We start from the raw sequence: 15,359 nt of genomic DNA on the forward strand, positions 1-15,359 counted from the left end.
CCGCGGGGTGGGCCGGCCCGGGGAGAGGAGGGGCGCGCTAACGAACCTCTGACAGCTGGAGGCCCTAATTAAAACGTCCCTGCAGAAAATAAACAAGAGCCTGAGCCAAAGCCAGCAGCCAGCGAAATGCACGAAAGCTCGCCGCATTGCCCTCGCTTCTCCGGCTGCCGCCGCTGTGCCAGACTCTATAGGGTCACACGCACGTACGCGTGGCGCTTATGAATATGTAGCAGCTCCGGCGACACATTCAAAACACCTGCGGTCGCACTTGATACAGGTTGATCTCGACAGCTGTGGGCAAAAAAAAAAAAAAAAAAAGGCAGATTCTACCTCTGACCGTTTGGCCGAGTCCCCCCCCCCCTCGTCTCTTCTTAAATATTTCCTTTACGGGATAACGCGGCGGATCGGAGCGCTCTCCAGGCGACGCCGCTGACATTCATCCCGCTCTGCTGTTCCGTAGGATTAGCAGTCAAAGTGGCCGGCTCCATTTGGGTGAGTGCATTAATGGGCCGCCCAAACCGCCACAAGGTTATGAGGCTGATTGAATAATTACCTGTGGAGGCCCCCCGTCCATTACGCCGATGCGACCGCCCGGATAAAATCGGAGAGATGGGAGAGATTGGACGGGACAGAAAGATGGAGCGAGAGATTAGATAAGCAGAGATAAGGTCAATTAGGAGATAAACAAGGGTGAGATTTAATGGTAAAACTCTGCACTTGCTTTTTCTCTCTGATCTCCTTCTTACTGTACTTGATGCGGGTTTATCCCGGCGACATCGGGAAGGTGACAAAGGTGAATGTTGTTCGACAGGGAGGCGCTTCCCCGCTGTTTGACCCTGTCTCCCCTCCGGCAAACAGGATGCTCAATGAGAAATCGTCCAATAATCATGGCGACAAACTAGTACGAAAAGCCTTCAAAGTTAGTCGGGACATCGTGTAAGGGTCCTCGGAGAGGGCTTTTCCTTTTCAGAAAAGGTTGACCTCTGCTGACAACTGGCAGAGCATTAGGAACACGTCGGAGGGATACCTCAGGGAGGATGTTTGGGGTTTGGATGATGTCAATTGATGTGTGGTGGATTGTATTCCCATGCTGGTTGTGTCAAGTGAAACTGAGAACTTTTGATTGCCAACCACCCATCCGCGACTACCAATGGCAGAATTGATTTTGTCGAACAAATCTGATCAATTGTGGGCAAAAGAGTGGCAGGAAGTGGTTGACTTCTGTTTACCTGAACTAAAACACTCGGTACTCGTCAGATGGTGCACCGTGAGCTAACTTGTGTAAATGTCCATCCATCCGACCAACCAACAATCAATCCATCCCTTCTCCCATCCATCCATCCATCCATCCATCCATCCATCCATCCATCCATCCATCCATCCTCCCATCCATCCTCCCATTCATCCTCCCATCCATCATCTATAGTGCTTCTCTTCATCAGGGTCGCAGGTGAGCCGCATCCTCTCCCATCTGGCCTTTGTGCGAGAGGCGGGGCAAACCCCGAGCTGGCCGTCAGCCAATTGTATATCAGATTCCGCTCCATTGTCTCAGATATTGCTCTTTTACTATTGAGTCCTTGCCAACCAATCAGCTTGGAAGAATCTAGCTCCACCCCTTAGGTACTCTACCTACAATATGCGGTGGGTACCACAACAATAGGCTGTGCAAAAGTCTACAAGGGTTAGAGTTTTTAATTTCATTTTTCATAACCACTACCATCTAATGATTGGTTGAAATGAGCTTTAGCTTTCAGCTCAATGTAATGTTGTGACTGTAAAACGACTATGCACGCGCGTTGAATCTAGGTATGGATCGAAATGATCTAAGGAGACACGGGGATGTCAAACGAGCATTTGGACGTTTGCCAATGACCCAACGTCCCTGTTCAACAACCAATCCATTTGACTCTGCTGTATTTGAACGTGGTCCAAGAGGTTGTCATGCATATATTTCAACATCGCTAGCTCCAGCGACTGTCAAGCTCACATAGCAAGCTCTTACTGTATTGAGCTAATCCAGCTCGGCCACAGTCTGTGTAGAGTGAGGAGGAGAGAGGGCATCTCAGGCCCAAGGGCATGACACCGCCACGCTCGGGGCCACGTGAGCCCTTTAAATGTCAACACAGCACTGGGGGATGGAGACTGGATGTAGGAGGTGTGCCGCTGATGGGCAGAAGGTGGGAGAAAATGGCTTTCATCTTTGACGATGTTTGAGGAAGGGAGGGAGGGACATGTTTGATTGTGGCTTGAGTGAAGCTCTTTTTATGTTGATTTCATCGTTGCTGAATACAGACATTTACTGCTTTTTGAAATCAGGTTTTTTAGATGAAAAAAAATGCTAAAATGAAATAAATCAAAAAAATTCATAATCATTCATTCTGTGTTCTTTATGAGAGGGAAAATTTTCACAAAAATATAAAAACCTGATTCTCTGGCGGGTTGGAGCATTATTTTGGGGGGGATACCGGTGCTCCCGGTGCCCCCCTCTAGCTCCGCCAGTGTGTTGACATTTCCCAGAGAGTTAAGCAATTTGCTATTTTTAGTTGATTGATAATTAAAAACAGACTACGTGAGGAATGACCGTTAGCATCAATTTGTGGAAAATTATTAAATTGACTAAATTTGGTCATGCAAGATATTATATATTATCATATATATTAATAGTATATTATTTCATCATCTATCTCAAAATACCTTGAAAGAATAAATAACTCATCACTTTTCCCTTCCCTTTTTTGGGACATCCAGGTCCGTGTCTGTCAGCTCGCCCGCCAATCAAAGCCTTCGTTAAGAGCGGCGTGGGCGCCGGATTGGAAGAAGGATGGCCACCATGCCGTTTGTCAGTGAGGGGAAGTGTGTGAGCGTGGAGTGGGATTTCCTGCAAGGACTTCTGGCCAAGCCTCCTACCCTGCCCTGGTGAGACAACACACACACACACCGGATGATACCATTTAAGCCTTGGCGCATGTCTATGAATTCATCTCCACAAGGTGAAATGCACTCATTGACACACGGAAAATAAACAGTATCGATGCAACACAATGCAGGAAAGACAAGCGAGCGCTTTGGAAATCCAACCGCTATTGTTTTTTCACCTGTCAATCGCGCCCCTGCCGCCAATCTCCACCCATTTGGTGGGAGATTAAGTAAATTTGGCTGGAATTATTAATGGGCAGTCAGTTACGGGCGGATATAAAAACTAAGCAGAATCAATGTGTGTGTATTGATTGTTCTCTGTGGCTGGGGTCATGGCTGTATAATAATGAGATGTTACAGGGAGTTGACACACACATGCACACACACACACACAATTTATACATGTTAGACAATAGCTTGGAGAAAGGCAACCACTGTCACTTTATTGAGGTACAAACAAACACAATGTGCCGAGCGTGCACACTTTCAGGGGGATAAGAATCAACACTAGCGAGGGACGAAAGCTCCCCACGCACACTTTCCCCCTCTGGTGCACAGCGGCGACACAAATTGTGAAGTGGCGGTGACAACATAATTCCAGCGCTCAGGCCCCATTGAGGAGAGTCAATACCCAATCAGAGAGACAGGCTACCTGAGCCCGGCCCCTCCAACACCCCCCTCGCCCTTTCTGTCACTGCGCCCCTCCTTCTCCTATTGATCCCTCAATCAAGGCCCCAGCTCACAAGCCCGGGACCAGATGAGAGCGAGCCGGAGTGGGAGGGAAAGCGAGGGATATATGCGTGTGTGTGTGTGTGTGTGTGTGTGTGTGCGTGTGTGTGTGCGCACCTATGGATTTGGAAGCAAATGGCATTATTAGGACTGCGCTGCGGTCGACAGAAGAAGGGAGTTTGCCTGTAATTACCAGGCCAATCTGTTGGAGATGGGTCACAATACAGATTGTTTCACTTCAATTGCAGCAGGGCCATTACCATTCGATGTATTTACGAGATGAGCTTTCAGATTGACGCCGAGGCACGTCTGGTTTATCCCGAGCGCGGCTCCATCAACAGGTGGTCAGCACATGTGTTTTTCTGTGTTTTCATCTGGAAAGCCAAACTCCAATCCCAGCACTGACTTTTTTTTTTTTTTTGGGGAGATTTGGGTCAGATTCAATGAACCTTACTTTGATGTCTTTGATGTGTGCCAATTTTTTCCCAGTGACTTAGCTCTACCGTTTTCATCACCATTTTATCTCTTATCAATTATAGATCAGTAAAAAAAAAAAAAAGATTAACAAATGGCAAAGCCAGTTTTGTATTTTTCATACAAAATCAACCAACAGTTCAAATTTGTTTTATTAAAAATGAATCCTTAATTGAATTATTGAATCAAAAACCTTTTCCACATCAATGTGACGTATAACCTGGACTACTAAACTGACTGAAGAATCAACTTTTAAATGATTAACTGACTTAACAAGGACAAACAATGGGTTTCCACTGCCTTCATAAATTACTTGTTGAGTTACAATATGATTGGTTATGTCTAAACATAACCACATCCCCAGCTAGAAGAGGGTGTGCGCAATTTTGCAAACACTGTTTTCTGCACAGGTTACATCATCTCGATGCAAGAGGTTTTGAAATCATTTAATTTGGTCTCATTTTTCACAGGGATGTGTAGACTTTTTATATCCTGATCTATATCTTATATAGTATCCATATCTTGTGTAGTCTGCAGAACCTGCGCAAAGAGAAGTCGCGCAATGCGGCCCGGTCGAGACGCGGGAAGGAGAACTTTGAGTTCTTCGAGCTGGCCAAGATGCTGCCCTTGCCCGGCGCCATCACCAGCCAGCTGGACAAGGCTTCGGTCATCCGGCTGACCATCAGCTACCTGCACATGCGCTCCTTTGCCAGTCAAGGGGACCCGCCCTGGAGCCCCCTGCTGGAGGGAGACAGCAACTGCAGCAAAGGTGAGCGACAGTTGTTTCTTTGGGCCGAAATCATTTTCAGCTGTCTTTTTGCCTCGAACATTAACAGTGTTTTGCATTTGAGCAGACACACACACACACACACACACACTTGCTCATTCACAAGCCAGCAAAACACGTACGTGCATATGCATTTTAATCACGCAGACTTTCCATAGGCGTCCTTCCATCCTCCTGTCTGCACAGCACACAAAGAAAAGGCAAACTATTGGCGCGTTTTGTAATTACAGGAATTAACTGTATAACAAGGACAGTGTAATTACACAGCCTGTCTAATTGCTAGTATTACTGAGGGGAAACCACGCAGATACAATACAATTAGAGGTGCGTGTTTTGGTGCGTGTCTGTGTGTGTGATTATGCCATTTTTTTGGTCTAATTTTGGGGGGGGGGGGGAACGGCGGCAAAAAAATGAAAAGGAAAATGTAATGCTAATTGCATGCATGTTTGTTGCTGTGTGTGTGCGTGATCCTATCACAATAAGAGCATTGTGTGTTCCAGATAAGACATAATGGCTTTAATAGTGTAATAAGTTTGGTCGGGTATGGATGCTTGTGTCAATACAATGGCTGTGTTAAAGGGGCTCTTGAGGCTCAAAGGATTGATCGGCCGGTTCGGGAAAGGACACTTTGAGGAAAGACTTACCTTTGTGCCCGCGTTGCATTTATTTGCAGTTTCTTCACAGTCCAAAGCAAACTATTCACAATATTGACCATTTTATGTTCAAGAACTAAACTTTTTTATTTTTATTAAATGAGAGTAATGGCCATTAGCTTAAATGTTTTCATGACCAGGACATGAGAAAGAATTTTTGTTGTTGTTGTTTAGCAACTGTGTTTGTTATTCAAGCTGTAGCTATCATGACTTTGTGGAAAAATTCCACTTAAAATTAAATGGCAGGTAGGCTTATTAAAAATGTGTTGCTTTGTTGTTTTGGTTGCTTGTTGTCTTGTTAAAGGTCATCAGTGTATTAAAATGGTAAATGTTAGAATCCTGTCGTTGTTTTGCGTGGAAAAAAGAAACGGACCTGAGTTAGTGTCATGTTATGCAAATTATATTATTCATTAATTAATATAATAATAATTAATGCAGACGAATGCTTTCAATTAGAGTTAACCGGGCTTCATGTTGAAAATTTTAAAATTAGTTTGTTCAAATTCCATTGACAGCTCATCAAACTAAAATTACACTTAAATTTAAAATGAAATCATTTTATGATGATTTGAAATGATTTGAGTGAAAATTGTTGAAATATTAAGGTGGAGGAGGTTATTATGTTGCATTTTAAAAGCAACTTACCCAATACTGCAAACGCTTTACTTTCTATTGAATTTGGAAACTATTTTCCAAATTCAAATCCTAAATCCTCGTGAGAAACAGGCTATCCAGGATGACGCCAAAATGACTTTTTGTGTGTGTGGTTTGGGCATTTAGATTATAGGTAGCAGGTGGCCACGCTAGTAAATACAATTAAACATTTGTTTGTGTTAAGTCAGTGTGCAGACAAGGGGGCGGGGCAGCTTTAGCGGCTCGCTAATCTGAGATGGCAACATGAAAGCGCACACAATTAGTCAATATTGAAGCAATCTTGGCTTCAACTGCACGACATGTCTTTGAAAATGACTATCAGGAATATTGTAGATGGAAATACAACTGAATAAGTCGCACTGGTAGTCCGCAATGCTAATTTGGACATCAGGTTGAACATGTCTACCCACAATGCATTGGCCAAGTTTTAAGTGTGATGCATGACTTCAATTCCGTAAGCGGAATGTGGTCGGAGAAGGCGTGAATGGAGGAGAGAACGATGGGAAGGGACAAATGGAGAAAAGAGGAAAAAGAAAGGTGGCAAGAGGGAGAGTGGTCAGGGAGGGTGGTCACATTCCTCCACATTCACCCCCCCCCCCCCTCCCCTCGTCCGTAGGTTTTGGGATGGGCGAGATGAAGGAAGGAAGGAAGGAAGGAAGGAAGGAAGGAAGAGGGGAGGGGCCGCTGTGGCTTTTGTCTGCTTCCCACGTTTCAAAGCCAGTCTTGAAAAATGAATAGACAGAGCAAAATCAATTGCATGACCTTCACAGAGGGAGAGAGGGAGCGAGATTGAGAGAGCGATGTGGAGGGGGGGAGGAAGGAAGGAAGGAAGGAAGGAAGGAAGGAAGGAAGGAAGGAAGGAAGGAAGGGAGGGAGGGAGGAAGGAAGGAAGGAAGGAAGGAAGGAAGGAAGGAAGGAAGGAAGGAAGGAAGGAAGGAAGGAAGGAAGGAAGGAAGGAAGGAAGGAAGGAAGGAAGGAAGGAAGGAAGGAAGGAAGGAAGGAAGGAAGGAAGGAAGGAAGGCGTTCATTCTGATTCTGTCGTTATCCATCTCTTTCTTGGTACATTCCCTGGCAACAGTTGTCTTCAACATATGTCCACCGCACTAAGTGCACCTGCACATTTTAAGGAGATGGTTCCAAGACCTTCTCAAAATCGAATTTTCACTTTTATTTGTGATTATTCCTGCAAATGGTAATGATAGCTTTTTGTACTGAAACAGAAATGGATCCATTTAGATTTTTGAATGGACTATAGGAGTAGACAAAAGAAAGTGTGTCTTGTGTCTCCAATTCACCTAAGCTCATCTCATTTTAGTCACCAAATGTGTTCCTTTCTGTTGACATGCTGCTGATCTTTAGTCTACATGTTGACATTGATGGATTCCTCTATTTTATAGCATGGGTCTATGGAGAGCTCATTTGCATAATATTGTCTAACACGCGTTTGAAGCTTGATGCTGGTGTTTTATCATTTTTCCTCTGACTATCATTACATGTGGCAATATTTTCTGTAGGGATGTTTGCAGTTGAAAGACAACTCAACTCGGAAAAAAATGACGAGTATGTCCTTAATTGGCCATGGTTTTTATTTATTTATTATTTTTTAATCCCAGCGCAATTTGTGTGAAATGTATCAAACCTATATGGATCCTTATTTACTTGAATTCTGAAATTGAAAAAACGATTATCGATGAGTTATCGATTCATCATTGAACCTCTACTTTACGTGATCTTAAAGGTGGAATACGATCCAACAACAAATTGCGCAACAATGGATCTGTCTGTAAAACCCAAATTCAAATATATGGAAATTGTGGAGAAAAAAAAAAATCATTTCTGCACAGTCTATATCGATACTTAATCGGGCGGGGAAATCTGTCCTCATATCTAAATGAAAAGGTCTCCGTGTTTGCCGCATGATTGCCGGCTCTCATTACAAATGTGGCGCAACTGGGCGGTTAACAGGTGCGACATGGCAGCTTGGGAGCCCCCCGCCCCCCCCCCCCCTCCCATCGTTTACAAGGTATCCAACAATGACAAGTGGGCTTCGGCCTCAAGTGTTTTACTGTCTCTGTTAGTGAGGTCAAACACACCTCTCGTCCGCCGAGCGCCGCTGACATTGACTTTCACTCTGCTCGCCTTCCCTCCCTCGCTTGTCGTCGCCGTCGTCAGCCCCCCCCCTCCCCTCCCCTTTGCATCTGCCACCCCTCTAATTCACGCCGTTAAAAGCAGCCGGGGCTTTTAAGGCAAGTTAATTGCACTCAAATTATGTTCGACCGCGAAAAGAGTGAGGGAATGACGGCGCGGAGACAGAGGGATGGAGGGAGAAGATAATTGCGCCGGGGGGGGGGGACGGCAATTAGGGTCAGTCTTTCTTTATCTGCAAGCGTCGAGCTGATGAAACATCACAATCGGATGCGAGTAAACAACTTGGCGGGCGATCCGACTCGTGTTTTGAAAAGGGTGCGAGCGCTGAACTCGGGAGATCATGACAGATGAGGAGACGGAGGAAGGCGCGGTTGACTGTTATCTGGTTCCCATGGCAACGGGTTAAAAAGGTTGACCCTATGGGGGGAGGTGCCCGCCTATGTGCCTGCCTGCCCGCGTGTGCGTGTGCGCGCGTGCCATTAGTCATGAACTTAACTGGGACTAAATTATGTATTAGACAGACGTATAATGAAAATCATTAAAATGAAATTTCTGTCTTTTCTCCCCGCCGAGCGCCGGGGAGACCCGGAGAATTGACCTGCGAGTCAGACCATAATTAACGTGCACGATGGCGCCCTGTCCCGCTGTTTCTTATTCCCACAATGAAATTAAGCCTCGGAGCAGAGTCCCAGCCGGCCGTTCAAACACGGGTGCGATGGAGAGCGACGAGCAAAGATCACACCAGCTCACACGTCGTCGATTCAAATCTTAGCCTGTCGGGAAACTTAAATGTACTGTGATGAATCGTTTGGAACTTGGCCAAACAGTACTGAACTGGAGCTCAATTTCATTTAACATTCTTTAAAAAAAAAAGAAAACCTCAGTGGTCACTTGGATGAGTAGGTAACGTTCATTTTGTAGTGTAAAAGTCGCTGTTAGAATTTTGAGTATGCTGTTAAATATTTTAGAGTGGTGGTCCCGATAGTAACCTTAATTTAAGGTATCTGTACTCATGGAGGCTCTTGACACCAGTATCGATTCTGTGGCCGTTTTACGATCTTCAACTAAAACATGTCTGATGCCCATTAAGATGCAATTGAAGTAGAAATAAAGAGATAGCAGACCATTTTTCAAGCTATATTGGGAAAAATACATTTTTGTTTTGAAATGTTTTTGTTTTTATATACAATCAAAAGTGGCAGTATCTGTGCTTGGTATCGGTATCGGCGACTACTAGTGTTGAGTCGGTCTGAAAAAAACAAAATAGCCCAAATATTTGTACTTCTCTTTATTTAGTTTACTTCATGAAAATTGCTCGTCGCATTCCATCCATGAAGAATTTCTCCCGATTTTTTTCCGTAGTCAAAAGATGGTTGAAAGAAGACATTTCATCCATTGAGCAAGTTCATATTCAATTTCTTGATGGTCCGCTCATCATCAAACTCATTGACTCAACTCCCCACACGTAAAATAGAAGTTCACACACAACTGCTCCACAAAAGGACCTTTGTTCTCCGAGTCAGATACCGACTCTGCTGTGGGAGCCTTTCTTCACATGTGCGCATTATTGTGGACACACACAAACACACACACACACACACACACACACACACACACACACACACACACACACACAGCATGTCCAGTGTTTTGGTTTCCTGGCCACCCTATTGTACCCTGGCGGTCTTTAATAAATGGCCCTCTGTGTATTTGTGAGTGTGAGTTTAAACTCATCCATCAGACCCCCACCACCTCCGCTCAAGTCCACCCCCACCGCCGACCCCCCCCCTCCCTCCCTCCTCCCTAGCCTCATGTCACTTCAAGCGTTTCCTCCGCCATGTTGACACTAGTCAGCACTACTGATCACCCGCCATCACCTTCACTCCTCTTGGGATCTGACGCATGAGACACACACACATATGCTGTGTGACCTTTTAGATTGCTGTGATATGATGGGTGCTGCCCCCCCTGACCCACACACACACACACACACACACACACATATAGACTGACCCCCCTCCCATCCATCCCTTCCCTTCCGGGCACTGACTGGCTAGGCTGTAGGGTCCCAGCACCAGACCCTCTTTCACAGCCCTGAATGGACTTGGCTTATTTATATTCACACAGTCACACAGGGGGGACCCCAATCTCACAATGCCACTGTGGCTTTGTCCGGCAACTCTGTATTTGCGTGCGTGCGTGCGCGCGTGTGCGTTTTAAGGATGCCGTATGTTCTGTGCATGAGAAATCATTGCCGCGTGTATTCCTGAGATGTGTGTGTGTGTGTGTGTGTGTGCGTCTATAACTCTAATGGAATGCCTCCCTCTTCTATTCACTGAACTCACATCACAGGCAGGCAGCTGGCCAATATATAAATATGCGTGCGTCCGTACGTGCGTGGGTTCGTGCGTGCGTGCGTGTGTTCCGCTCCCCCCCCGCCCCCTCGTGTTCAGTTGTAACCCAGAGCAGCGCTTTCATTTTCCTGTCATAACGTGTATTGATTTCCTTCAGCCTTGCAGTGACACACATACCTACACACACACACAGACACACACATAGACGCGCGTGCATGATTCCAAAAGTCATGCACACACTTTCAAACACACACACACACGGATAGGGAAGACTGTTCAAAAGCGGCCCTGTTGAAGTGTGATTAGTTCCCCATATACGGTCTCCACGCACTCGCAGGTGTACTACCCCCCCCCTGCCCCCCAGTCTCGCTCCCCCCTCCCCTACCTCCAACATAAAACAGTAAATACGACTGATTGGTGAATTAATCTTGCACGTCACAGAGGACCCCTCGCGCCCCGCGTCGCGTCGTCTTGGAAGAAAGTGATCACTACTCTCGCCTTGCTTAGTGTTTTCTCATTTTCCTCGCTTCAGACTTGCTGCGTTTCTCATACCTATCTTCAACCTGCACCCCCCACATCCCGCCCCCCCTCCCTCTACCCTCCTACTCAATGTATAAACCCCCCCGCAAGCGCCTGGCTAACCACCTCCAACTCTATTTGTATTGTAATTGCCTCGGTAAACAGCACCACTTTGGCAGCGAGCAGCTCTGATAGCTTGTGTTTGGGATGCATTAAGAGTGCCGAAGCAGACACTGTGTGTGTGTGTGTGTGTGTGTGTGTGTGTGTGTGTGTGTGTGTGTGTGTGTGTGTGTGTGTGTGTGTGTGTGTGTGTGTGTGTGTGTGTGTGTGTGTGTGTGTGTGTGTGTGTGTGTGTGTGTGTGTGTGTGTGTGTGTGTGTGTGTGTGTGTGTGTGTGTGTGTGTGTGTGTGTGTGTGTGTGTGTGTGTGTGTGTGTGTGTGCGTGTGTTTGAAAGATTGATTGGCGCGCATCCCGATGTGCTCCTCAAAATGTTCTCTTTTGTTTCATTATTTACAAATGTTTTTGTTCTTTTGTTTTTCAACGCAAGTGTTTTATTCCGCGGTGCCTTGAATGTGATATGATTTTTTTTTCCCCACTTTTAAATGCGAGCAAAAATTTGAAATGTGAACCTTGTATTGTGGCAGTGAACTAGCAGTTTAGGTTTGAAGTCAAAGGAAAACCTGAAGCAACAATTAGATACACGTCGTGTATTTAAAACAACCACGTAGCTTTTGCCATATTTAAGTCATGTTAGCTTGATGCTGACAAACAATAACAAACACCAGACTAAGGCGAACCAATAATACCGCTGCGACTGTTATTTAGCAATTTAGATATTTGAACACAAATGGTGGAGCAGCACAGAGTCACATTAGTGATGGATGGATCGTTATTTAAGTTTTCCAAAAGATAGAAGTCGATTGGCTTTATGTGGATTTTCAGAAGTATGCATGAAGCCTTCAAATCATATTAAAACAGATCGATATGCTCTGTCAATGTCGATCTTCTTTCCATTCTTGCTTCCTCCAATGACACAAACTAGACTTATCATGAAGTAATTTCCTTAGATTTTTTTTTTTTTTTAATGCTATCTATTCCTCCAATATCGCATCGTAATTAACTACGAGAAAATGTGCTGAGTCTTCAGGGATGCTTGATGCCACTCACACATGATTGATATTCCGCCCAGCCTGCTCTCACATGAATTTTCTCGAGTGATGTACTTGTCGGTAATTAAAACTATTCATTTTACTTTTATGGAAATAATGTGCCCTAACTATCCTCAACAGCGTGTTCAATTTCAAAGTTCCGGAATAGTTGTGCGATGATTGCTTATATAGTAATTGTTAGAAAATCAATTTGAATGTGTCGATTCTCTGTAGACAACGCGGTGTCATCTCTGAAGTGTTACTTACTTTCCAGCTTGGATTTCGGTTTGCCTTCATGTTGTCCTGTTTTTTTAATTCTCCAGTGAGACGGTCTTCACATTCTCTGGCCACTGACATTTTTGAACAACACCTCGGGGCACATCTCCTGCAGGTAACTGCCGCAATACTCGCATCTTCCTTTGCAACACTTTGACAGGATGGATAAATGATGTTTCCCTTCCTATAGCTCAAGGTTTGTGCTCAATTGACACTTTGGAGTTTTAAAATAACAGAAGGATCAGGTCATTCATAGATGAGTTTAAAATGTTTGGTGGAAGTTCACATTGGCTTTAATTTGGTAAAACTTTCTTTTAGTAAGATAGAGGGAGTTTTGTTTACCTGCTTTACATGTTTCGGCTACTTCCTGTCGTAAACAAAACTCACACTGTCTTACTAGAAGAATATATATTTTTTTAAAGTGAGTTTAAAATGTGTATATGGAATATGTAAAATGTAAAATAGATCTCTTTATACAACCTGGACTGGTGGACGATTCAAATAAATGCTAGTTGTATATATTTTTGGGGGTTTTTTTTGGGGGGGGGGGGCGCGACATCACTCCTGCCTTTTTATATGACTGTGCGTTTATTATATTTGAGAATTGACCACAGTTTTTTTCCGGGGACTTCTTCACTACCATTCTAATTTTCAGTGAAATATTTCCACAGTTTGCCACCTGTTGAGTTCAGCCAACCACCAAAACACATGAATCCCAATTGATTCATTTCAAGCTATTATCATTCGGCCTTTCGCCGCTCCTAAAATAGCCGACAACACATCTTCACAACAGTCAAGCCGTGAACGTCAGAGGATCGGACGACGTCTTAGCTAACCTGTGTACGTTTTGCACAGGTGAACAGAGCTGCGAGAGGGAGGAGGGAGGGAGGGAAGGTGGGGAGGGGGGCGGAGTTTGATAGACGCCGGTCGGAATAGCAAGCGTAGCAGCGAGGGATAAGGGGGGCACTACAAGGATTAAGGCGGGAATGGAATAAGGGAGGCGTGGGAGCAGGTGGAGAGAGGTTGGGAATTTAGAAGTGAGACAGTTTGTGGAAAAAAATAAAGAAGCACACGTCCGCTCTCCTCTGGCATTTTAAAGAGGGATGGGAGACTTAGGGAGCGGCGTTGATAGGAATCAAATTAACGCTGCGGAAGAGGAAAGGAAAAAAGTGTATGATTCTTTCCTCCCCAGCCGTCCTCCGGCCGTAATAGCCTGATAATTGCACTTTAGTTCTCCGACATTCAGGCGGCTGGTTTTCTCCTCGCCACGACGCACGACTCCCCGCACCCCGTGCGGCCACACATTTGCATACTGGATGTGTCACTTGCATAAATTACCGCTGCCACTTTAAGCACCCAGCCCGCCAAAATAGCAATCATTCTTTACAGCCAAGTGGCCCTGCTCTGTGTACGTACGTGTGTTTGTGTACGTGTGTGTCTGTATGTGTGTGTGTGTACGTGGAAGCTTGTTGTGACGATTAATATTTTTCTGTGAAGCAGTCCTCTCTAATGGGCTGGTTGTATACCTTTCACTTCTCATTAGACTCACTGCAGACTGTAATGACTCTGGTTTTATCTGCGTCTCTCTTGCTGTCTGCATATGTATCTGTGTGTGTGTGTCTGTGTGTGTGTGTGTGTGTGTGTGTGTCTGTGTTAAGAGATACAGCGTACTGCTTTGGTTGTGAGTTCATTACATCTGATTGAAGCAGCTCTTGTTCTTTGTACTATATAGTGCACCAAGTGTCTTGTATGTCTTTATCTTTCAATGTGTGTGTGTGTGTGTGTGTGTGTGTGTGTGTGTGTGTGTGTGTGTGTGTGTGTGTGTGTGTGTGTGTGTGTGTGTGTGTGTGTGTGTGTGTGTGTGTGTGTGTGTGTGTGTGTGTGTGTGTGTGTGTGTGTGTGTGTGTGTGTGTGTGTGTGTGTGTGTAAATGTACATGTTTTTAGGCACTTGTTGGGACCGTGTAGCCTGCTTTGTGTGATGAATGCAAATTTATTGACATGTGGCATAAAATATTCTGCATATATATGCCGTGTGTGTATGCGTTTGTCCGTGTGTGTACTTTTGAATTAAGAAAGAGCCGAAGGGTGACAGGTTGTTTGTTTGCTCGTTGTAATTTGTTCAATACACACTAATTGCTCTAATTTAGATGTCTTATTTGTCTTTGGTTGTGTGTTTGTGCACGTGTTGTGTCTGTGCACAGTCTTTGGACGGCTTCGTGTTTGTGGTCAGCCAGGAGGGACGTTTTCTTTACATCTCAGAGACAGTTTCTATCTACCTGGGACTCTCGCAGGTAAGGTAAAGCCGACGTGTACACAAGCCATCATTCATTCGGTCAACTTCATTAATCTTTCATTCATGTCAAACCTCCCTTCTTTTTTTTTTTTTCCATCGGAATACGTTGAAGTACAATCCGTACATCAGTTGACACGATGAACCCTTCATGCTTTTTTTTAAATAATCACGCAAGTGTAAAACAGGCGTGTGCCTTGACGTGCGTGTCTTTGATGGCTCAACGCACATAACGCCCTTCTTCTCCGAGCATCTCCGCTCTCTCCTTAGCTCCCTCGCTCTCCAGGTGCTCACCTCTGTTGATTGCCTGTGGCCTCTTGTACTGTGAATGTTAAGTCCTGCCATTTTGCCCAGATGCATAAATAATAACAGTAATTACTGGCCCAGCAATCAAAGTGTCGCCCCGGCAC

The 15,359-nt window shown here is 44.9% G+C and overlaps 1 protein-coding gene across 13 annotated transcripts in view; it reads left to right on the forward strand.

Moving 5' to 3' along the window:
• Positions 1 to 15,359, forward strand: part of npas1 (neuronal PAS domain protein 1) — a 61,593-nt gene that overhangs the window by 33,956 nt on the left and 12,278 nt on the right. For 10 of the 13 annotated variants that reach the window (XM_085916298.1, XM_085916299.1, XM_085916300.1 and 7 more), the window contains 4 exons: positions 2,749 to 2,916; positions 4,650 to 4,888; positions 12,706 to 12,773; positions 14,861 to 14,950. In XM_085916298.1, coding sequence (XP_085772424.1) covers positions 2,822 to 2,916; positions 4,650 to 4,888; positions 12,706 to 12,773; positions 14,861 to 14,950 — 492 coding nt within the window. In that variant the 5' untranslated portion in view covers positions 2,749 to 2,821. Of the gene's footprint in view, positions 1 to 371; positions 2,178 to 2,748; positions 2,917 to 4,649; positions 4,889 to 12,705; positions 12,774 to 14,572; positions 14,951 to 15,359 lie in introns of those variants that run through there. The other 3 variants (XM_085916304.1, XM_085916308.1, XM_085916309.1) reach the window with 3 other exon arrangements.

Source organism: Syngnathus leptorhynchus, chromosome 7 (genome assembly GCF_054491065.1).
Source record: "Syngnathus leptorhynchus isolate UIUO chromosome 7, UIUO_Slep, whole genome shotgun sequence".
NCBI classification, from domain to species: domain Eukaryota; kingdom Metazoa; phylum Chordata; class Actinopteri; order Syngnathiformes; family Syngnathidae; genus Syngnathus; species Syngnathus leptorhynchus.